We start from the raw sequence: 25368 nt of genomic DNA, 5'->3' as shown, positions 1-25368 counted from the left end.
AGGGACTTAATCGTGTCATATGATCAACCACAGCTTGAAGCAACAGCCAAAACATATTTTCCTCTGAAAGAAATATGCCAAAAAGACAAGGCAGCAAATGGAGCAAAACACATGCAAGTTGATTATTAATAACCAATTCAACTCAAAAGCTGCACCTCCTTTTTCCAACCAAGCAGTAGGCAGCTGACCTATCAAATGCTGAGGACCAGGTACTTGGCAAAGACATCAGTGGAGATACTCAGCCAAGGGTCCAGCCATCCCGGCTGAGGTAGTTCATCTCTCAGCTGATGCAGCAGTATATGTGAATGTAGCTCGGACATTTTCATCTACAGCTGCTCTTCTTTCAAGGGCCACATGCCGTTCTGTTTCATCCCATATACCCTATCCTGTGTGTGAGCTACCACAAGAAAATAGAGCCTGGTCTGAGGAGCAAAGCAGCAATGCACTGGATTCACTCTTCTGCGGTGCCACTGATGATGTGCTTGAAGGAGAATGGAGAAAATTTGTACCCAGCTCCCATGTAGAACTTGTTTTGGAACTCCACCCTGGGGAGAAGCAGAGCAGGGTGTCAGTGCTGCCCAAAGTCAAGGACCTACCTTTAGCTGAGAGACTGAAACGTGGTACCCACAGGAAAAGGGAGACCGTTAGAGATGGTGGTCTCTAAAGCAGTGATGTAGGCCCCTCTAGAGCCAGCAATGAGACATAGGCAGTCCAGGGAGCAACCCTGCATGCATCAACTTTGGCTCTTCATCCCTCAGCACAAAAATACTGTTTGTGAGGCCAGTCAGCAGGACCTTGCCTGCCCTCTGAACTGCTTCTAGCAGCTCTGAGAACTGGGATCACTGCCTGTTGGTCCTACACACTGGTGGGAGACAGACACCTCCCCTTGCACAGTGACAAAGAATTGCACCACAGTTTGCAGTGTTTGTGGTGGGATGTTATGTGGTGAAAAAGGCCACAGCTTGGGTGTTCAGGCATGATGCCAAGTTATGGTGCTGATGAAGGGTGACCTGTTATGCTGGTCTTCCTTTAGATACTAGTCTGATGGTGTGCCACACTGCTGTCCTTCTCTGGACTGTCATCTAGTTAAGACAGACACAAGCTAACTTGAAACTGATTTGCCAAAAAGCCAAAACAGGCTGGAGCTCAACCTGTGCTAATGGTACAAGTGCTGACCCAGGTTTACAGCTGGTTTTGCAGCCCCAGCTGAGCTCTTGCTGCCATAGGTAGTCCCCAGCTGTCTTGTTTGATGGTAACCTTTGGTGGAATACACAACCAGTGGTGCAGCTGTGATGTACCACTTCAGGCGTTATCATGCAGGTCAAGGTGGCCTTGGTGCTTCTGCATCTTTACCAGAACAGAAATGCAGGTTGTGATTTGCCACATGTGCCCACAGCTCAGGAGGACAGGCAAGTTGCTCCAAGGAGCAGCTCAGAGATGAAGCAGGGAGCTCAGACCTCCCTTTGGAGGAGTCTCCCTTGCTGCGTTTGCCAAAGGGGACTGATGTCCTAATGCTTAGGTACACACAGCATGTCTAACACTGGCTGGTATGGCCACCCGTCTTCACAGCCTGATCCCACCTAAAGGCTGCTCCAGGAAAAGCTCCAGAAGACCTCACCACCTACCAGTGCAGACGCAAGGCATGCAGAAAGGCTGAGAGCCCCTCCATGACCAGCAGGATGGCCACCGTCAGCACTGCAAATGCCGCAAAGATGATGAAGATGATGACAAAGCCAGCCCAGCTGCTGTTGCTTAACCCGCTGTGCATCACCATGGTCCAAAGGACCTCTGACAGTTCTGCAAAAGGAAATAAAGGGAAAACAGTGCTGAGCAATAACTGTGGACAGACAGAGTACACAGTCTGGAAGCTCACCCATGCTTCTCAGTTAGAGTTGGCCTAGGATAAAATGTACATGACAGGAATCATGTATGGCCACCCTGCCTCTCCATGATGACTGGGGAAGTAAAGTGGATGCAGATTGTTTTCCACTGCTTGTCTTCACTGTGTTGGAAGCTGATGGTGCTGTTTTGGCTTGGCTTTGCAGCACAAGTTTATGCAAGCACACTACCAAGACTGCTATTACCCTGGCGTGATACAGTCATTGATTTCATTTGCACCTCTTTAACATGGCAGATGATAGGCAGTATGTGGAGCCTTCTAGAACTGCCTGCTGCTAAATCCCAGTGAAGTGATCGATTGACATAGTCGATACATATGTAGATTAGGTTACAAGCTGTACTGATTGATGCTAGCTAAATCCCACAGGAAACACTTCATTCCCATTTGTTCTCCAAACCACCACTCTTCGGGTGCCATGGAGAAGCTGTGGTGGAAAATAAAAAGCAACTGGTTGATCATACCCAAGGCAAGCCATATTAGTGTTTAGATTGCTTGCATGCTCTTGAAGATTTTTTTTCCTGCACAGGTTTATATCAACATTCACAGCACTGGTACATCTGATGTGTCCTGTCAGCTCAATAACATATTCCTACCTTAACTACCCCATTCACTCAGGATAGATTCATGGCCTAGCAATTTTCCTCTTGTGAAGCAGGCAAAGCAAGGACTTAGCTCAGCTCTCCTCTATTCAGATGATCCAGCCACCAGTTCAGCCTTCCATTTTGCCAGTCATTGGTCCTTAAGCCACATTCAAATTCAACAACAGACGCAAGGGATCCCTTGCAACCCCTGCCCTCAGGAAAAAAACTGCCAATGCCAGTTTATAAGTCTGGAAAGGAATGTGATGGTTTTCCAGGCAGAATTCGTACGTAACACATAGGAGTGCCCTTAGCTACGCTTTGTAGTTGGGTTTATTTTATTTTACTTAGATACCTGTTGTCCATGTAAAAGCTAATGTGTATCAGATTCCACGTGACTCCTGTCAAGCTTATTTCTGTGCCTAGAATTATAGCTCACCCCTGCCAATCCATGGCATGCCTCCTCCTTTTGTTTTCCTTTAGTGTGTGCCCAATTCTTTAGGGCAGGCACAATTCCTAGCCAGAGGCAGTACAGCAGTATTAATAAAAAACATTTCAGAAAAATTAGGGTCATTGAAAATCCAAAGTTCCAGCCTGAGGCAATTTCTAGTATTTGAGCATGATTTGTTTTTATCTTAAATCAAGACAAAACACATTGAAATGCTGTACATTTCTCATGGATTGTGAGGTTCTAGTAAATGCTACTTGGGAAAAATCCCAGTGAAAATGAAGACGTCCAGGAGCTCTTGAACCAGATTTTTTCTAATTTGCTGAACCCAATCAAAATAACTATTTCAAGTCATTTTGACATTTATCTGCATACCTTAAGGCTATAGCAAGTGCCACTAGGGCAAAGAAGCTATGGTTCCCATACTTCCTTTACCTCTAGGGACTGGACTATCCATTTGGACTGCACTTCCCTAACCCTAACCATGCCACACACCATAAGGACTATTCCAGAGGGGTGGTTACAGAACAGCGTGGGAAAGGGGCCCCAGCCAGTAAACATGGTCAGGAACTGCCTGTGATATAGCTAGCAGGGATCACTACCGAAAAGCAGGGATGGCCACCACAAAACACTTGGATTGATCTGACCTAAAGCAAAACATTCTGACACACAAACATCCACAAGGAGAATTTTGATTTCATGGAGAACTTCGTAGCAATAATCAAACACTGGCAGAAGCACTGATGGAGATGGAGTTGCTGCTGAGGTAACCAGCAGGTAGTCAATCACTCACGTGCATGGGCTAAGCTCAGTGCCCAGAGCCGCAAGTAGGATGCTGTGTTGGAGATGCAGCCGAGGCAGTATTCAATGGTATGGATAGCTTGGTGGACAAATATGTCTCCAAAATTGAACTGAAACAACATAAAACCAAACACTTCTTATTAGTTCTTAGTTCAGGGCTCCCTGGTTAACAGATCAACACTAGACCAAAGGATCTTCATACTCCTCCCTTTTCCTTGCTATGACCTGAGCAACACAATGATATTTCCCAGATAAAGAGACTGCTCTGAAAAGTGTCAGTTCCATATGATCCTCCCATACACTATCCCCAGAGAAATACAATTCCATTGAAAAGCAAATATTCAGGCAACAGCTCATATTCCAGTCATATAATTTCAAATCTTTAGAATTCAATCCAACTGCTACCAATCTTTGTGATTTGTTACAGAAGCAGAAATTCTTAGATAAAACAGGGGTTTTCAGACTGCCTACCTATTGGCATACCTGTTTGGGGAGATACCACCAAATAAGCACATCTTCTAATACTGTGAAGATTCCCTGTGACTGGGAACAGCCAGCTATATCCACACTCAATATTGCTGGTACTCCCAACTGCTACAGACACTTTTGTCAAGTTTTTAACTGTTGCTGCATACTGCAAAAGCCCTTGACAATATCTGCCAAAGGAAAACTTTTCTCCCTAGCCAGCACTGCAGGCTGCCAACTTTTAAACAGTCCTTTGCAATTTAAGGGAAGGAAAACACACTGACTCGTGGGGAAGGCTTGACCTTCTCTGGGTGCGATATGGAAGTGAAAGAGCTGCCCCTAGTGAAACAAAGCTTGAGATTTGTAAGAGTGCCTGTCCTCACCAGGAAGCTTGAGGTTTGTAAGAATGCCTGCCCTTGCACTCCTAAAGGAAAAACCAGAGGAATTCATTCTATGGAAATTCAAAGCTTACTGTGTTTGGAAAAACAAACTGTTCCAACAGTGTGTCTTGGTATCTTGCTAAAAAGAAGGGCTACCATCTCTGCAAAAGGCTTCTGCTTGACTTTGTGTCTTCTACTATTGTGTCTGTCTGAATAATGTTTTGCCCACATTTTCTTACCTCTTCATCACCATCTTCATGTCCTCCATGGCCACCACTGTGGTCTCCCTGGGAAGCTTTCTTGGAATTATTAGTCTCTGGGACATCTATCTCATTTTCACCTCCAGGTTTTCCTGAGACAGCTTGAGACCGCATCTTTCAGAAACAAAATGTAATACGTCTTTTGTGTCATGCTACAGGTTGATACCAAAATGAAGCAGACCATGGCACAGAACTCCAGTGGCCTCATGACAGGCAACATTTAAAGGACTGTATCACGAACATGAGAAAAGTTTTAACAACAGTCAGTCATCATGGAGCACAGACTGAGTACTCCAGCGGAATGGCTAATAATACTTAGATATTTTCCATCCTAGAGCATTTTCCAGTGATTCCAACTAATTTGGAGCTAGTTTCTACTCTCGCAATACATACTTTATACCTATCATTAAAAGATCTATCACTCTAGGCAAATGAGAAAACTGAAGCACATTAAAACTGATGATCTCAATTAGATGGGTGCAAATCAAAGGAATTAGCATCAAACGAAAGGGAAATGGAGCCTGAAAGGATCAGGTGACTTGGTGAAGGTGACACAGTTCCTGGATACAGACAGAAATGCAGTTCAGATCTCTTGATTCATTTCAGATTGACAAAAACCTCATGACAACCCATCTTCTCTCCATAATCATTCTTTGCAGAGCTTTTCTAGAGGCCTAAACAAGCTTATCTGAGCTTCTCTCCAGAAATGACGGCACAGCATAAGAATAGCCCTACATTATATAACTGTAACAGTCCTATTATACAGCATAAAGAAACATGGACCTCACAGCTTCTGTCAGGTTCTGACCTGTCACTCTTTATAGCTTCCAGCAGGTTTCATGGGCAAGGTCTCATGATAACATATTGTTTCCTATTGCAGCAGTGATCACTGTTGCACACGCTTTATTTTTGCATTACCTGGATGTCGGCTTAGAGAACAGGCCTTGTTGCAAACATATAAATCTGGGTAAATGTAAGATGTGATCAGACAGCTAACATATGAGAATTAGGAGCAGAAATACAGGGGCATAATAGGAGGTGGGGAAAAGCTGTCAGATGTTGCTAGCACAAAAGCAGGAGATGGAGTCAGCCATGTCAAGCTTTCATCCAAATCCCTGAAGAATGACAAAATAAGAAATTACAGCTCAGAGGCAGGGTTGCAAAGGTCTCCCAGGGACCTGGCTTTCTGGTATAGGTCAGAAGTGACTGGGTTGGAAAAGGTCAGGCAGCACAGCCAGCATCTCTTTCTTCAAATGGAAACATCTGTGCCCTATAAAAGGTACTCCAGGCACTAACTCCAACTATAAAGAGAAGTAAATCCTGACAGACAAGTAAAGTCCTGTTAGTGTAATAAAGGAGAGAATTAATGAGCAACTGGGAAACTGCAGCTGCCGCAGCTACATCCTGAAGAGCTGGGCAAACCACAGAGCCCATGGGAAGGAGGGCTCTGTTAATGTGAAGGCAATCACTTAGGGAAGAAAGCACACCCCAGCTTTTAAATCAAGCCTCATCTCCAAGCAGCACTGATCTCTCCAAGGCCAGGAGTATCACAGATGCCCTGCTCCTACAGAGCAGCCAACCAGTGGTTAGCGGTGCTTGTGGACTAACAACTTACGTCTTTGCCCTGTCTTGGCTTTATCAGCAGTTCAGTCTTCCTAAACCTTCTCTGGTTTTGGATGCAACATGTGAAAAAGCTCGGTGCCAGGTTAACTCCTCTCCCAACAGAGTATGGCCTTGTGAGCAAAGCTCCCACTTCCCTTTTAGATGGCTCAGCCAAATGTGCATACACATGCTTTTGGCACGTGCCATAAAACACAGCTTGAAATCACCAGAGAAACTCTGATATAATCTAGGGTGAGGCATCCCTGGACATGGCAGGGGGGTTGGAACTAGATGATCTTAAGGTCCTTTCCAACCCTGACTATTCTGTAACATGATTCTGTATCAGAGAAAAGCAGAATTAGACCACTGCAAACAGTTTTTGGGGTCTGTCTCCTCAGCTTTGCCTTTGCTGTACTGAATCCCTCTTGCCTGATCCACATCTCTTACCATGCGCTGTGCTTTCTGGTGGTTGGCTCGGAGGATGAAAGGCTTAATTAGCAGCATCCAAGGAACAGCAATCAGAGCAAGTATGACCAAGAAGCTCTGCACTTCTTTCTGAAAGACAAAACAACAAGAGCAAAACATTGCTTTACTTCCTTTAACCAACTACAGTTACAATTAGAAACCTGATTGTATAAAATGGTATTTTTTTTATACAACAGATATACTCCCTGTATCAGTTGAGCCTCCTCTGCTTGTAAGGATATGAAAATAAATGTGTACCACTCAAGGCTCCAGAAAGCACTGCCATATAGACATTGCTGGACACTCAGAAATGAAAGGCTTTCATGTTGGAAAGGATTAATTTGCCAAACCCCAATGTTTCTGACTTGAACCTGGCTGTCCAGTGTCCCAAGTGAGTGTCCTAACTGCTGGGTAGGCCAGTGAGTCTGTCTTGCTTTGATCAACTTAGAAACACTGCAGTAAGAGCCAAGTCATTCAAGTCTTTCCCTGGAAAGCAGGGAAACCAGGATATGCTCTACATTTGCAATTCCAGAAGGGAACTGAACCCCCATAGCTTAGGTTTGATAACACACTGCCCCATAATGTAAGGTGTTCTGTTGCAGTGTGCCACCCCTATCGCTGTCCTAACATAACTGTACTTAAAGAAGGTAAAAAAACCAACCAAACCTCAAACCAAAACCACCCCAAACTATAACTTTTGCATTATTTTAAAGCTGTCTCAGATCTCCGATTACCTTATGGTTGGTCTCATACAATCTCTGCATTCAGACTATCCAGGTGGATGGCACAGACAGTCACTGGTGGGGCAGTGTGACAGGAATATAAGAATAAAAGTACCATCTTGGAAAGACTTCGGGTTGTTAAAAAGCAAAGTGTTATCTGAAGACTTTTTGAAGGCTGGGAAAACTGTGTTTTCCCAAACTCTCCTGCAACCTTAATGCAGTTAACTTGATTAGGGTTCTCTACTGACTCACCAGAAGCCCTAAAACTGAACTCATGTTGAAAAGCCAGTGTGAAACTGTATAGCTGTAAATGCATACATCTGGCTGGAGGTAGCATTTGCTTACAAATTCTTCACTGATGCTGCTGATGTAAAATCAAGCAAGAAAAAAAAAAATCCATGCTCTGAGCAAATAAACAGGGATGACTTTAAAAGAAGTTTTCTCTTAGGGGAGATTTCCTTCTTAAAATGAACTCCCCAAAGGAGGTATGTCTGACAAAAAGTTGCCAGAAAATCCTTTTCAGCTGAAAATATAAAGTTTTCAGGTTTTCCAAAGAAGTAAGAAATTACCAAGGTAAGGAAAAGCTTGCTTTGTCTCTAGCACTGTGCCCAGACTTCAGGACAGCTCATCTGCTATACTCACCTTTGCACATCTAAACACCCTTCTTTCCTTTTTTTCCCCAAAAGCATCTGAAGTTGCATCATCATTCTTACAAGGATGACAGTAAGAATGAGGTTTCCTCTGCATCAGTGATTGATAGCTTCACTGTCTTACCTGTCTTCAAGGTCAACACAAATACCAGTGGAACAAACTTCTCTTACGTGACTGGCAGTTGCAATTGAACTTCTGAGCCTGTTCCCCATCTCTATGCCCACTCTCCACACCACCCACTGCAAACCCAAAACCAGCTACAGTGGATTGATCTATACCTGATGCAGATATAATTGAGCATTTGAAGTCTCACTGTAGTTGAACAGAAACATATTGATGAAGTGGATGAGGATGCTTGGTGCACTCTGGGATGAGTAGACATCAAAATGGCACCATTTGAAAATAATCATGAAGACTAGGTAGCCAAAAAGAGAGACAATAAAAATCATCTCTGGAATGAACTGAAGGATAATGTTTATGTGTTTCTTGAAGTAGCTGGAAAGAATCAAGAAAGATAACTGCAATTAATACACTAGGTATTAATACAAGGTTGCACCCAACTATGGCAGTAGAGTAGACTACTTAGTCTTTGGAAAATAACGTAAGAAACATCCAACTATCACTAGCTAAGAAAGAAGTCTGTAATTGCAGTCTTTACCAATGAAAGGCATTATTTAAATACAAAAGCTTTGTTATACTGATTATTTTCTAGGTTTTTGTACTTGACCCGTCAGTATCTCAGCACTTCAAAAGATTACTACATTGAAATAAAAGCTAATTTAAAAACATATGGCTAATTCACAAATTTAAGCATTATACCCTGAGGAAGGTCAGAACGAGGTGCAGAATCAACTCTGCAGGGGCAGTCCTCCTCTCTGTCATCCACAAACACTTTCCATCCTTCAAGGTCATTACACAACTTCCCACTTTGGAGAGTCTCTCAAGACAGTAGTGTCAGCTCCTCCACCCTAGCATTATTTCTTATTTTTTTCTTGCAAAATATAAAGGCAGAGTTACAGACACACACACACACAGATCCTGATCAAAGGCTCACTAAGCCAGATGAAATGCACACACACCTACTGTGAAAATTTCAGTGTGGCAAAAGTTATCAATAGTGGGAGGTGAGCTATATTTTTAAGTTAGTGCACTTCAGTATTTCTGCAGGGTCAAGCATATAAGAGAGAAAGTGAAAAAGAGAATTTATCCAAGAGAATATCTGCAATGTGACAGCTGTCCTTCCAGCCTTCAGACTCAGCACTCTGTACCAGCAGTGGTGTGAGTCAGTCAGTGCATGGGGCATTTCTGCTCGCATTGGGGAAAGGACAAAATTCAAGTCATTGCTCTGAAATATGAGGCTTTCTCTGAATGAAGTACACTAGTTCAGTGAAGCAAACTTACATGTGATTGAAGAGACTGAGTATCACCCCAAAAATCATGTGCACTATCCCTACGACAACCGACATCTTCATTTTGTAGGAGTTCAGGAAAGTCAGCTTGTTTGATGCAAGACTCCAGATCTTTGGGGAAAGGAGCAGAGAGAGACAGAAGAACAAGATTTTCAGGTGTATAATCAATAGCAGGTTTTTGAAAGTTGTTGCTTTGACACCACCAACTTATTCCTACCAGTTCTAGTAGAAAGATAACAAGTGATGAAAATCTAGATGTTCCTTATACTTTTCACTCTGCCAAGCTTCCCATCTAAATGGTATAAAGTATTATCCTCATTTAACAGAGGAAGTAACAGGGATTTAAAATTATGTGACTTTGTTTCAGTCTTCCAGAAACCAATGCAAAGGTTGGTAGCAGAGCCTAGATCTTTTCAGTGTCATTCCTTGCCCTTAGGAGTCATATATCCACTAGTAGAGGTGGAAAGCCATGAGAAAATCCTTTCTGCTGCTATGTAAATTTGTTCCACCTTCACCAGAGAAGTAACCAGGGCAAAGCATGTTCAAACTTTCTGTTTGAACAAAATAAAACCTCATTCCAACACTTCGACCATGGAGACCAGATTATCGCCTTTTTTATGCTACAGAGTTTCAGGGCTGCTGCTCCTTTTTTCTAAAACTTCCTAGACCCTAAAGTCATCTGACCCCAGAGATGGTAAATAGATACTTGTTTTCAGACACAAAGTATAGTACCTGAACAGAATGAAGACAGGATTATTTTGAAGCAAAAATATCAGTTTATGAGACTTTGTACAACATGATTCGCCTCTTCTTTGGCTATGAAAGAGACTGCCTAGCCTACTAACCTCAGGGTGACTTTATATTCCAAGATGCACCTCAACCATCCTGTCAGGACTTGCAAAATGTAAAGAGCCATCCATCCTTCTGGGCAGACGACATGGGCAATTTCCACAGAGAGGGCCATGCAAGGGCTGGTGCTTTCCAGTCCACACATTCCCTGCCAGCACTCGTCAGCAATTCCTCCCTCCCAGCCACGGGTACCAGCCTCTCAAGCAGGCAGCAGCCAGGGTCAAAGAGGGGCTAGCCTAGGTTAACCTAACTTAGGGAAGTGTCAGGGCAACATACAGAAAATTCAGCTTCCTCTGTCAGGACGTGACTGCCTATGTCCTGGGCACAGCTTTAGAGCTGGGTTTATGAAAAGCTTACTACAAGGTCAATGTCTCTGCAAACCAGGGGAAGCCAGTGTTTCTTTGTGTGACCAACTGATAAGAGCATACATCCAGCAGAGCAAAGGTTAACCGGCTAATATGAAGACTGAAACAGGAAAGCTTAATGTTAACAACTATGTTTCAACACGTGGTAAAGACAGAATGGCAAGAAAAGGGACATAGAGAAGAGACAGACACAGAGAAGAAAATCCGAGTAAGTCAACTAATACTGGCATTTAATTCACACTTCATACAATAAATAGACTGCATGGGAATCAGGACTTTGCCTTCAGACTTGTGAAGAAGCTCTGGAATGGGTTAAGTACTCAAAACTGAGACCAGCAGTCTGGTGACAGGGCAGAGACTGCAGCACAAGACCACTCTTATTCCTGCTTACCATTTTGCTGCTGCCTGTGCGAAATGGTCAGCAACATACATATATCCTTGACTGCTATAGAAAAGCATCACAACTATGTAAAGAATAGGCAAAGAGCAAGAAGTGAAGAGCAGAGCTTCAGGAGACAGAGCAGGGAGCCACTGATGTACCTGATATGTAGAAACAGAAATGAAATACAAATTATCTTAGAGCAATTTAATTTAATTACCGGATCTATTCCAAATGGATATGGATTTCCAGAGTAGACTCCTGGGACTGCCGGATCCAGCTGCAGCACCAGATTGCCCAGAAGCACATCCTTGCTACAAGAGGAAAAGGAAATGACCTTTGCAGCTTAATCTCACCATATAAGCCTACAGTATATTTGTGAGATGCGCTGAGGACTACCACATGATATGTGTCACTGACTCCAGCCTCTTGTGAACTGTTATTCTGGGCTTGTGTGCATGTGTGTGTTTATAAATGGGTCCTACACAATGACAGTCTCCATCACACTGATAATTCTCTATGCATCAGTCCTGGACACCTGCAGATTTTTATGCACATCAGTGCCTGAACAAACAGGCATGTTCCCCGGGACTCTACATTTACATTTCAATAGTGAGCTCGTTCGTGTGTGTCAGACAAAACCTCTGATTCATTCATGACTGCATCCACAGCAGGGAGTTCTTCCCTTCCCCACACAGGCAGTCACTATGTCTTTCTTTCAAAGTCTATGTGCTGCATTCAGTGTATTTTCACATTTAGCCACTTACTTCCAAGTGTTATTTTTAAACATGGGGATGATATGCCAGGAAGAGCCAAAGATGTTGAACGATTTGGAGAAGCATTCATTGTAGATGAAGCCAGTGTATATGGAGAATATGCCCATGAGCAGGATCAGGTAGCGCCCATTAAAAAAGGTGTTCCAGATCTGAAGGAGGAGAAGGCAGTGCCAGTTATCAAAGTACCTGCAGTCCCATCAAATAGTGAGCCTTAGCCAACAGGAAACATGACTGTACTCATCTATCTATATACAATAATTCATAGGAAACTCCAGGCCCCCTGGGCCCATTCAGGTCTCTGTGTAGAAGCAGACAGAATCACCTGTCAAATCTCTGCCTCACAAGCATCTTTGAAGGAGCTCCACTCATCCTTTGGGAGGCTGGATGCCCTCTTTATCAAATGGGGATGATGAGCCTTTTCCTACGCTAATAGGGTGCACCGGCTCCCTGGTACTCACCTCATTAGCGCTTTTCTGGGCCAGAAGGCTCTTTTCATTAATGACCATCCAGAGTGCAAAGCCCAGCATGATAGCGCCATGGCCACAATCCCCAAACATCACCGCAAACAAGAAGGGGAAGGTAATGATAGTGTATGGAGCTGCAGGAAGGAAAGGACAAGAAGCTCAGCCCCTCCTAAACAAAAAGGCCTCAGCAGAGAAGCAGTCCACCCTACTGGACCATTTCTCACTGCAGCTGCCCTCAAAGGCCTCCACGATCCCTCCCCTACTCACCAGGTAGTCAGATCTAGTGCAGAACTAGCTTTATCATCAGATTGTTCAGTATGACCTGCATTTTCCTTGCAATTCTAGCCTTCATTTCTTGTCTCACCATAATAAACACCATGCATAGACAACTGCATTCTGTTTTGTTACAGAATGATGTACCTGAAGTTTAGCATCACGTTTCTCAGTCTTAGCCTCAACAATCTGAGTTCATCCAACCCTTCCATGGGCCTCCATTTCTAGGTTTCTGTTCATTCTCAGTGGTCTCTTTGAGATTCCCTACCACTATTTCATGCTTTTATCAGGTCCCTTTGGGGGTTTTTTGACTCAGCGTGACAAGTTGAGTCATCATGCTGAGGCAAAATATTATATTTGGCTTGTGAGTTTAGGTCTTCTCCTCAGAGGTGCTACCTCACCATTTGTTCCCCATCCTGTATTTGTGTAGTCATTACTCCTGCCACAATCAAGCACTGAAGACTGCAGGCCAAATTCTTTGCCTGGGAAAAGCCATGCCTATGCACCAAACAGTATAAATTTTTACCAGCAGAAAATATCATTCAGATACCTCATTCACCAATGAGTGAATGCTTCAGCATAGTGACAGAGCTCAAACGCTTTAATTTAGCTCTAGCAAGCCAGGTGCAGGTAGATGAGTGTTTCTCACCTGGGTTAATTTCTTTGTAGTTGCCCACACCATATGCATCCACAATGTCCTGAAATCCTGCTGTGAACTTATTGGTCCTGTTGAAGGTAGGTGGTGCCATCCTGGTATGTATAGCAGTAAGGATAGGAGCAATAGTAGAGCCACTGCGCTCCTGCAAACCCGGTGACAAGGACAGATGCAGTCAGGGTGGCTAGCAGAGAAGGATCAGCCCCACAGCACTATGGTCTGTGACCAAATATGTGCAGGCAGCAAGACGAAAGCTGGGCTCAAAAGTGTTATACCTCAACCCTTTTTCTAATATCCAGATTTTTCCATACTCTGTCCTATTGATTTGTTCAGGGAAAGCTGCCAGCATTGCTGACTCATGAGTCAATCACAAACCTGCTAAGATTAAATGCTGACCTTAAACTCCCTGAGGCCAAGTGATCATGCAACAACCCCTACTTTAATTAAAACATAAAAGGGAGCACAACATCAGGGTAACAAAGAGAAGTCTGAACATATGCTTAACATATAAACAATGAAGTTTGGGTGAGATCTTCTGGGACCCAAAATGTTGGTCTCTTACCATTCCCTGCTGAAGAGCTCTTTTTATCCGGCTAGCATCAGCCACTGGGAACCAGATCTCTGCAATGACGCACTGCCGGGTGACGTCAATGTTACAGCAATTCAAGATGTGGTAGATGGCCTTGATTTTCTTCACCTTGATCCTCCAGGACCACAAATTTTCTGCTGCCTCATGCAGCAGTTGCTGGCGATGGGACTCAGTTTGGGCTATCACCTGTAGGCACAACACAGGCAGTGCTTGAGATAGGAAAGGCCTAAGTGGCATGACCTACACAGCAGTTATCTGGGGAAGGCAGGTGGAAGAGGGTTGTGGAAAGGGAGTGATTTGTATGATAGTGTGTGGTATCCTGAAGGATACTGTGTGCAGGTCTGAACACAGGAGCACTTGACACCAGCTGCACAATGCTGTTTACTAAGGGCTTTCCTTGCATGGCCTCAAGCCTCTCTAAATGTAGAGGAGACCACTGGGAGTTACTGAGCTGTGGGAGGTACTGGGCTGTGGGATTGGCCATGCACTCCCACCCTGCCATCTCCTGCAAGCAGCTCTGTGCCGTTAACTTGGGGCACATCACATCCACAAGTATGCCTGCACTGCCAGAGCTAAAGCTCATGGCCCCAATGGAACCTCCATGCATGATGTGGCCACCAGAACACTGCTGCATAAACAAGTGACAGATAAAATGTGCCTTATAGACCTGTGTGGTCTAGAAGCTCTGCTACAAGCCAGCAACCTGGCTGCCCGCAATGCTCAGGAGTGAAAGTCAAGTTTGGAAGCAGACTTGCGTGCATGCCTGGCAGTCACGGGTGTTCACAAGAGGGGTGACAGCAGGATGTCAACTGCCAGATGGGCCACCTCAGGCAAACAGGGTGTTTGCTCCCTCTGGCCTCGGGACCCACTGACTGTCATGTGTGATAATACAAAGGTCACAGGCAGGAGTCCCTTCCTAAGGTGTGAAGTCCTGATACACTGTGTTGATATACAAGCTAGTGAGTACCCGTAACAACCGAACTTGTCATTTCCAGCCCTGTGTCAAATGTTGGAATAAAGAGGTTGGAGGCTTGTACTTCTATAACAGCAGTACTGGCTTTTACTGCTAGTGTGACAAGCACCCCAAGATTTCCCCAGTAAAGAAAACCCAATTTAAATACAAAAGAAATTTTTAGAGTACTACAGTTGTGACCAAACAACTTTGTGAGCTGCTGTAAGATCTAGATGAAACCACTTTGGACCATGTGCAATTTGGTTACAATACCTGCAGCCTGCTGATGACATTAAATCCCACTTTGTAGCCCCATATCATAAAGCCTAAATCTCTGACCTCTGCATGGCCAACAGCAGCAAGTATTTTTTGGGTCCCTCAAATGGAAGGCAGTCCCCAAGCAGCTCCTCGGGGGTATAAATGGGCAGAGCAGAGCACAAGCACCGGTCTCTGCAACCAGTGGGAGGACAACTCCCGGGCTGACAGCTTCATGCCCAGTGCCCAGCCAACTCTTCACAGCCAGCTCCCAGAACAAGCCTGGGATCTGCCCACGGCCACAGGGTGTCAGACAGGACAAATGTCTGGGCAGGTCCCACTTGCAGGATTCAGACCCCAGTAAAACTGCTGCACTTACTGTGTTTAAATCCTCGATCCTTGTGTTGACCCCATCAAGCATTTCTCGGCGCTCGGTGACAGACTCCGGACAGGGATAGACTGTGGCATGAAATCTAGCCTCAGTAAGAGAGAAGTGAGAAACACCATTTATTTGACTGAGTGTTCTTTCTCTGGACTTTTTTCAGCTCAAAAGATGGGGAAACTGTACTTTAATCCTCATCCAGTAATATATTCCTCTTACATACTACAAAGTCATGCTTGGTCTCCCAGAAAGGCCGGAAGAGGTACATTTATGTTTCCGTTTGAAAAAAGATCCTTTCGCTTGTTCTAGCTGAAAAAACAGTCTCTGTCTCAGGTGCTACAAGTTACATGATACTACACAGTGGTCAGCACCTCCCTCATGCCCACAAGCTGCTTGAGCAGCGAAGAGCCATAGAAAAACCCACCGTAGCAAAGGCAGCTCCTTTAACACAGTAGCCAACAGATGTCCCTCTTGCACTGAGGCTGGAAAAATACCTCGTCCCTGTACTACCCTCTCCCAGTCACTGGGAGAAGGCATCAGCTGAGCTACTGCTGCACAGCAAGAAAACACCCTGCCTGCCTGCAGGCTGTGGATGTGAATAACTCTGCTAAAAAAAATAGAAAACGAAAAGAAAAACAAAAAGACTGTATTTCCAGGGTGAAACAAAAGGAGGATGATTGTACAGCCGGCTCTTGAATTCTCGTCCATCTGTTTGGCTAGACAGTTTGTGAGCAAGGGAAAGATGGGTGAGAGCAGTAGCTGTTATGTCAGCTTAGATGTGGCCAGGCCAGTAGAAATGCTTTTATAAGCCTACCCCCACGGCTGTATTTGGGAGATTCAGCTGTTTTGTTTAGTATGGTATAATTTGGGCTTCTAATACATGAGTGAAGGTCTCATCTCCATGCAGGTTTTGTATACTGCTTCATCTATAGTACACAACATGATTTTCTCTAGTACAACTGCAAGTCATACCTGCGTAAAGGTGCTTATACTAGTACAGCACACTGCGATGTCGCAAAGCCACTAGATGAACCCAATACAGCCAATTAGAAATAAGTTGCATGTCTCTCTGAAAAGTGTACAGTTACCTGTTCTGCCTGCAAAACGAGTCCCAGAGTGTACTTCATGCATGAAGAGCAGGCACAAGGTGTTCCCACTGGGATATCGCAGACCACAAGGTGTGCTGCTGCAAGGTTCTGTGCCTACAAGCTTCAACGGAACTGAGGTGCTGCAGTAACTAAAATAGCAGAGATCCTTCAGTTTTTTCCTACTCAGTTTGTTCAGCAATGTGTAGTGCTTGTGCCAGCCCTACCACTTCAAGGGCATTGTAAATGTCATTCTTCTATATTGCCTCAACAGGTTTGAAGGAAGAGATCTCACTCCTCTTTACAGAGTGAAGATCTTCTGCCCACCTAAAGCAACACACCTCTACCATCCTGCAGTGGACTTACACTGAGTTAGGGATGCTGATGGGCTGCCTTTCTGCATGTGAGATGAATGAAAAAAAGATGTAACAGGGTCATAGGGGTCCATCCCTGTTTAAGAGACAAAAATGTGCATGCTCTGTGTACAGATAAGCGTCACATTCTGGCTTTGTCTGGGCACAGAATATATCACCACCTGCTCTCCAAAATCAGTTCCAGCACACGCAGAAGTGAGGACAGTTGCAAATTGAACAGAACATGCTGCAGTTTCCTAGAGATCAGCGCAGAGCCGTGTTCAGTGACAGCACGTGCTTGTCAGCTAAACTTCCCTTTCCAGAATTGAATCTTTCCTCACTCGACACCTGGTATTCATTTCCAAAGGTTATTCACCCTACCTAATTATTTCCATCTTCTTATTCTTCACAGCTCTTAGTTCATCTTTAATAAGGATTTTTAATCAAACTTGAAAGCTTATTCCTCCGTGCTGTACAGTTCCCCCATTTCCAATAACGTTATTGCAGCAATGTTGCTTTGATGTTTTAACAGCCATTTTGCATACTGAGTATCGGCTTTGCCCTAATGGCACAGACATCTCTGAAAGCTCCAGGAGAATTCAGCAGGGAATCCTTACATTGATAAACCCAGTTTAGTATTCACATTAGCACTGAGGCAGCCCCAAGAAAAGGAGGAAAAGAAAAACTCATACGTTTTCCTCCTCCCTGCTCCCTCTACACCTTCCACTAATAAATTTGTGCATGGACTTAATGCTCATGAAATTGGCAGACTAATGTTACCAATTAGAGTCAAGCAGGGACTACAAGTGTAACCTGAGGCACACTGCTCTGCAAACAAATCTTAGCCTGCCTTGTAGGAGACTGGCTTATACCAGTCCCATGATTTTTGCAGGGTATTTACTTGTCATGAATGATGACTTAGTGCTAAGCAGAAATGTCCTGCTGGGGCTGGAATGACAGTGCCATCTGCTTTAGGTACTGTTAACCCTGCCTTAAAGATGGACGAGACCAAAATAACTTTGCCTGTGTTCCAGGGATGGCTGATGGCCCACAGAGCACAAAAGAAGAATCACGGAATTAATGCACTTACTTAAAAAACTGCCACTCAGCAAAACATCCCTATATATGTGCATATTAGCAAGCAAAAGATTTGAAAGGGTGGAAGAAAAGGCATAGAGGATGACTTCAAGGGTAGCCTGATTATCTGGCAATAAACAAAAACCAGTACACCAGCACTGCAAAGGATATCCTGTGAATTTGTCTTAGGTAGGTATGTTTTTCTTCAGTTACAAGAGGCTGAGGGGAAACTAGTCTATGCTCCTTTCTATGAACCTACCACCACATCCATGCCAGTAGCTTGCAACAACTTTGCATGTCGTGACCCACCCTGAAGGCATCTGCTCACGCTCCCAGCTGCACCCTGCCGCAGAAAGTCGTGCCTCCAGCATGGATGATTCCGGTTCAATCAATAATGAAAATGTTGATAGGAATTGCAGTGCCTATTCTTTTACTCCCTCCCCAGTAAAAAACAGTATTGAGCTTTCAACTGCAGGGAATTTAAATTGCTGCAGAGGAAGAAAAACGAAAAATAAAATCCTCCAAAACACAGCACCTGCAGCACTCCGTGGGCAACCCCAGCTAGCTCTAAATGTATGGCCTGCAACTTGCAAGGCCATCAGTACAGGGGCAGGTGCAATGGGAAATGTTCATCACCAGCAATTGCCTATGAGTGCAGAAGGGGAGAAGGGTACTGAACAGCATCTGAAAAGCAGCTAAAGAAATGGGCCATGGGCAGGAAACTGTAATCCAGGTGAATGAGACTGGCTGAAAGCTTGAAGGCCACTGGCAGCAGCAGACTGAGCTTGCACAGTGGTGATGGCAGAACTCCCTTCACGTCTGAGGTTCAGGATCAGAAAGCAGTGACTGAGAGCTGGGAGTCTTCTCCCAGCTGGCCATGCTCCTGTGGCTTCTTCAGAAAGAGAGAGAGATGCCCACCTCAGGAGGGCTGGATTGCTCTCAGGATGAGCACTGCCCTTCATTGCCTATAGAAGGCATCTTGGAGGGCCCCCATTTCTAATGCAGGAGTTGCTAATAGCTTAGTCCCCAGGGATCTGCCGCTTCATGGGAATGAACTCAGTTATCCCAGCTGGATGAACTGATCTTCCTGCTTTTATTCTGACTAAAGGCATGATGTAAGGAAAGACCTGCCTTAAGCACACAAGTTGGGTAAGAGCAATTGCTCACCCCGTCCCTGTGACCTTCTGCAGCCCGCAGGCGCTTGGCTGACCCCACTTGGCTGGCCCCACTTGGCCAGGGATATACCTGAAATGGATTTGGTGACAACAGGCAGATCCTCTCATCAAATCTGATTTACACTGCAACAAAGCCCATCGGTCATCAGCGTTATGAAAGAGTAACAAAATATTCAACCTGAATTACCTTGTCAAGATGCTTAACAGGGTAGAAATAAGTCAGGTTGTATGAAGCTTTCATTTCTTTCCTGGGCTCTGTCTCTGATTGCACAGATACTGCTCTAAGGCCTTGGGAAGGGATTGAATAAAATACAGCATCTTCTTTTTCATGATGAAATGCAGGAAAGCTTGAGAACAGGCTGGGGATTACCATGTTCCCAGTGCCCAAGTTAGGGCCCCTGCTTTTCAGGGGAAGGATGCTGAATATTTCTTAAAAACCATGCCCCTTTAAGATATCCCAAGTTAAAAACACAACAAGTGAAGCTCGAAGATCTTGAAGTCACTTTGGAAAATTTAGGACCTTGATTTCCAAGTGCCAAGGTGATGGACACCTTTCATGATTAAGAGCAGCAGAGCTGAGGAGGAGAAGGGAGTCTGGTGGCAGAGCTGACTGCCAGAGAGCTGGAGATCAGATCTACAGCTCCAAATTCAGCCAGCCTGAGCTGACAGGTAAATACCTCCATGGGAGTCCCTGCCATGGAGGTATTTACTTGCCTCTGCCTTGCCCACAGGACTGCCTTACCCATCACAAATCTTCTTGATTTTTTGCTTAAGCTGCTCTCCTTGATAGAAGATAATGAACACGTTCTTCTTCACCTCTTCTCTCTGCAACACAATTCAAGCAGAATTTGATGCTACCAAGAGCGAAGAGTCCCTGTAACACAGCCACCTTGCTAGGGTTCACAAGCATTTTAACCAGGCAGGAAAAATAAGCATCAATAATGGCAGAAAGGGAAAGCAATGTCAAATAAACTTATTAAATCCTCAAACCTTCCCACCTTTATTCTACAGGTTGCCCTCAGACACCCAGCTCTGGTGAGGCAGCTGGTGCTGCAGCACAGCCAGGGCACCAGTTTGGTTCCTACAGGTCACAGGCATGCATGAAAAGCAGCATGAAGTAAAACTAGGTTGGCACCTACTTTCACAGGGTCTTCCAGGAGGGTATCCATTTCGGTGTACCTCAGGTAGATATTTCCCCTGCAGGCTCGCCACAGTACACGCTCAAAATGTATCATCCTTTCCCTCTTTATTACCCCTGCTGTGAATCTGAGCAGAGTTAAAAGATAAATAAATTACAAGCCCATTCTAAGTCTTTTAGGACCAGTAGCACAAATGATTTTACAGTCTCGTTTCCTAGTCCATGATAGCCATGGCACTGCTGTTACTGTAGGCACTACTAGGAAAGAAGTCCTTGCTCAAGCCTGGCTCTTGTCTCAATCTGCTGACTTTATCCTGTTGTTCTTTCTTCAAAATATTTTAAGTTTCTCCAGACCAACAGAAAAAGAAGAGATGAGACAATCCTAGCTAGAAATGGAGAAACAGATTGAGGCTTAAAGTCACACAAACAGAGAGTGCCTGAATAACAGAGGAAGGAGGTAGCAATTCTGAAGTGGTGGTTTATCTTTACTCCCTCTTGTTCTCTTTTTCCCAGAAAGCACCAGACTGCACCTTTGCAGCATGACATGCTGGTATACACCCACCAAGGCAAGCCCTCTGCAGGCATATGTTTGCTCCTAAGAGTTGAACAGGACATCAGAAATAGCAGCATGAGCAGCTAAAATCACTAGCAACTTTCACCACACCTAGTTGATGTATACACAAAGGAAAGCTGTTTGAGTGTATGCTGTCCACTGAATTATCATTAGCAATATGCACAGTGGTGTTTCCACTCCCTTATCTCTCACCCTCTGTGCCTCACTGCGTTCTATCGCAGACAAAGCCCACTGCAAGCAATCCTACAGCTTTTTGTATGGTTAAACATCCATCCCTAAGGACCAGGCTTGTAGCCAGATGCCTGTGTCCAGAAGCCACAGGCGAGATGTCAATTTTCAGTCAATACCTACTAAGGGGTCACTGGAATTGGTGGTCTGGAAGTAAAAGCCCATTTGTCCCACTGGTCCATAACTTGACCATAGTTTTAATAACTTTGGAGGACAGTCACTCTTTCATCTTCATAAAATATCTATGCTGAAGAGGCTGGTGAGCAACTTCTGCTAAGAAGCCTAAGTGTACCAGTGTCAGAGCAATGAAGTGCAGGTGGGAAGCCTGGCCAAGCTGGGGCCATCATCAATACACACCCCAGCTTGGCACCTGTAGCAGGAGTGCTTTTCAGCTCCAGCAGTCCAGATGTGTCTTCACTGAAGAAATCATCTGGCAGATTGGTTTCTGCCTGGAAAACATTAGTTAGAAAAAAAACATTCAGCACTTCCAGCTTGAAAACTATTTTCACGTTTTTCTCCTGACATTTTCTCCCCAAAGTTAGCTTTCCACAGAGATTTAGACCAAAGGGAAAAAAATAGGTAAATTGTATCTTAGCAACCAAAAAGCATAAATGCCTTTTTCAAAGAGAACTGGGAACTGATTTCTTAAGCCCCATTGACTCACGGAGCAATGCAGGCTCCAAAGTGACTGAGGTGCTTTTGCAAACATATCTTACTGGCTTGTGGTAAAGACCGATGGGTTTTGATGAAAAATCAGTAACAGCAACACATACCAAATGAAAATACCAGTACTTTTAGGAACCTTCCACGTTGGAAGAGCAAAGAGGCCTCTCACCTCAAAAAAGTCCTGAGTTTTTTTCAGCAGATGTTTCAGCTCCATCAGCTCGAAGAAGTTCTGCTTCAGTGTTTGCTGGTTCTGGTTGGCTTCCAGGAGCTCGGCTTCAAGTTTCTTCAGCACCGTCTGTTTAGGGTCCAAGCACATCCATAAAAACTCTGAAGCAGACCAATGCTTCAGCTAACAACCACCTCTCAAACAGATGGTTGGGTTTTTTTTCAGGAGGGAATACACAAATTCAATGAGCACTTTAATAAACACTGAGTTTGTAGGAAGATATTCATCAATGCCAATGCTTCATTTTCCCATTGTCACATTCCCTGCTGGGTGCTTTGTCCTTTTCTGGCATTAGAGTTCTGACTCACCTGACCAAAGCACAGACAGGTAAGTGGGTGCATGGTGTAGGGGTATCAGCCTGTCTTGGCACCTCTGTGGTTCCCACAGGACATCTCAGACCCCAGGTGGACTGGCTGTCACACCTGAAAACAGGCTGACTACAAAAGCAGCCTACACACAGCCGTTAGCTTAGGTCCATAGCTATCAGCCAAAAATTAGGTGAGAATGAATGTTTCAGGTGGGTCTAGAAACACACCAGACAACCACCTTGCCCATGAAGCTGAAGCCCTTGGAAAGCATGGTATTTCTTTCTAGTCATGAACATGTGCAGCATGTAAAAATTCCCCTGCCAGTAATCTTAGCTTCCAGCTGAGCTAGAATAAAACATCCCTTGCACAAACAAAAACAAAGCACAAATACTTGTGTCAGGCCTCAATATCACAACCGTACTCCTATTAGGGCAGACAGCCCTGAGGTTCTTATGCAATGAAGCTGGTTCTAACATCAGCTCACTGTGTTCCAGTATTTAAAGGGTGGCTACAAAGGAGCTGGAGACTCCCTTTTTACAAGGAGTCACATGGGAAAGAGGAGGGTAATGGGTACAAGTTACTACGGAGGGGATTCCAGTTGGACACTAGAGGAAGACTTTTCACAATCAGACACTGGAATAATCTCTCCAGGGAAGCAGTGGATTCCCCAACATTGGACATTTTAAAGATTAGGCTGTACAGGGTGCTGGAACATCTAGTCTAGGTCATGTTTTGCCAAGAAAGGTTGGATCCTTGAGATCCCTTCCACCCTGGTATTCTATGATTCATCACCAAAAACCTTCTTATTCTCTCCTATAGGGTGATGGGGGCATTCTGTGATAGTGATACCTTTCCATTAATATGTGGGACAAGGATGTTTCACAGAGAATGGTAAAAAGACTGGGCTCCATTAGGAACCTACAGTGAGACCAGGCTTAACCTAACTGCTGAGACAGCAACTTGGAGAACACTTCCACAGGCAGGGAGAGCTGTGCCAGCCTCAGCTACCAGATGCTTTCTTGCAGGGGGGGCTGTATCAAGCACATCACACAGACATCCTGGTGCACATCCCCTTCTCTCTCTCCTTAGTCCGCTCCAAATTCTGTACCTCCATATCAATCATTTCCCGAGGCAGAGGGGTCTCTGGGTACTTTTCTAGTTTGACCATTTCAACACTGTCTCCCATATGATTTTCCAGAAAACCTGCAAGGAAAGGACACAGAAGTGTCTATACAGAGTTGTCCCTGCTGCACCATCCTGGTCACCAGCTGCTGCCAAGGCCCCTGTCAGGACTGAGGCATCATATGGAGGTGTGACAAGAGGAAGCGATATACAAGGGCCATCATCCAAGTGCATATGCACAATCATCAAAAACCGGACACCTGGCAGCATCCTTCCTCATTGAGGACTCTGTTTCTCCTGAAGTCATGGTAGCTGGAACCCTCAGCCCTTGAACCTATAGCCAGCATGGAAAACCCTTTTCTTGGGCCAGTGAATACAGCACACAGCAAGGTCAGGTTTCATTCCTCTGCTCTACCAATGGCAAGTGCTACCAGAGTGGCTATAGCACTGGTGGGGAAGTGCAGAACTCACCGAACACACGTCCATGGGAGAGCAGACACCACAAGCATTGCTGCTTGGGCTTTAAGGGTTTGTCCCCAGGCTGAAGCCCATGGCCACAGGAGGCATGTGTGCACTGGTGTAACAGTCAGGTTATCTGGATTAGCCTCCTGCCCAGCCCCAGATTTATCCTGTGATTTTATATAAGCTAATTAACCTCCTTTCAGTTCAGTTAACCACCTTCAAAACAGGGGCAGCAATTTATTGCCCATATGGGGTGAAGTGGTAATTAGCTGACGCATGCAAAACATTTGCAGGGGCTCAGATGAAAACATCACCATCTTGCCACTAATTCTGCTCCAGAGTGTGAGAGCACTTAACAAAGAAAGAAATCCCACACCACCAGTTGGCAGAAAGCCGACTGCATTTGACAAGCATTTACTTACGTATGATCCTCTCCAAGGATTCACACCTTCTCACTTCATTCACAAACTTTCTCTGGAAGCTGTTGACATTCACATTCAGCTAAAAACAGGAGGGAAAACAAGCCTGGAGGCTGCACACTGCTGTGCTCATTTTTAACATCAGAAAAGAATGAACGCCTTTGGTGCAGCTGGCTAACATTGCTGCATCTTACAGACACCCAGTGACAGGGCAATACCTTGGGTTTCCCTTATGGCCAAGGACATTGTGGCCTTACACTAGGCTCATTTCCACCCAGCCTTGCTGTGACAGCAGGTGTCAGAGATGGACTCTTACGGAAAGATCCCCTGCTTTCTGGTAGTGGAAGGAATTGTCCTAAGGTTGTTCAGAGGGTGCAAAGCACTGGATGGGGACTCGGCGATGGGTCAGGTCTCAGCATGGTGATTTGCTTTCAAATCAGCTTTTGGGAAGTCCCACTACTGCCATGGGCTTTTTAACCACCCTGCAGGTGCATCTTCCCCAGCTGCTTTGAGGGAAGGAAAAGCACACCCCGGGGCACATCTCCCACAGCTCAGCACTGGCTGGGTGTTACTCACATCTCTGAACTGGACTAGACCCAGCTCGCCGAGCTCGGCCACGCAGCAGTAGGCAGCCTCCACTTGCAGGAAGAGCTGCATCAGGTTCATCTCCTCGCTCCGGAAGATCGAGGCCATTTCGCTGCCCTCCTCCAACCCGGGTGTCCGTGAGGGCCTTGGTGGCAGTGGTACAGTCTTCCTTACCTAGGGAGGTGCCAGAAGGTGAAAAACACTGCAAGAACATTGCGATCACTGAGTTACGATACCAGAAGCTAACCCAATGCTGCCCATCATGTCCTTCAAAAGAGTTTCTTTACCTCCTAAAAGCCTCCTTGAACATGAGGCTTCATCTCACCAGCG

The 25368-nt window shown here is 45.0% G+C and overlaps 1 protein-coding gene across 1 annotated transcript; it reads right to left on the bottom strand.

The window, feature by feature from the left end:
- Positions 1-451: 451 nt before the first annotated feature.
- ATP6V0A4 (ATPase, H+ transporting, lysosomal V0 subunit a4) lies at positions 452-25146 on the bottom strand. The gene is made up of 20 exons (XM_010009335.1): positions 25030-25146; positions 24457-24535; positions 23559-23653; positions 22086-22211; positions 21608-21699; positions 20450-20576; positions 20053-20135; positions 15618-15711; positions 14005-14217; positions 13437-13587; positions 12509-12648; positions 12042-12199; positions 11495-11588; positions 9674-9792; positions 8551-8767; positions 6882-6989; positions 4812-4946; positions 3720-3837; positions 1626-1797; positions 452-545 (listed from the first exon to the last, which is right to left on the bottom strand). The coding sequence occupies exons 1-20, from the start codon at positions 25144-25146 to the stop codon at positions 452-454; spliced, it is 2532 nt and encodes an 843-aa protein (XP_010007637.1).
- Positions 25147-25368: the final 222 nt, after the last annotated feature.

Source organism: Nestor notabilis, unplaced genomic scaffold (assembly GCF_000696875.1).
Source record: "Nestor notabilis isolate BGI_N333 unplaced genomic scaffold, ASM69687v1 scaffold1272, whole genome shotgun sequence".
NCBI lineage: Eukaryota > Metazoa > Chordata > Aves > Psittaciformes > Psittacidae > Nestor > Nestor notabilis.
The sequence above is the reverse complement of the archived record's forward strand: the minus strand, read 5'-3'. Positions and strand labels throughout refer to the sequence as shown.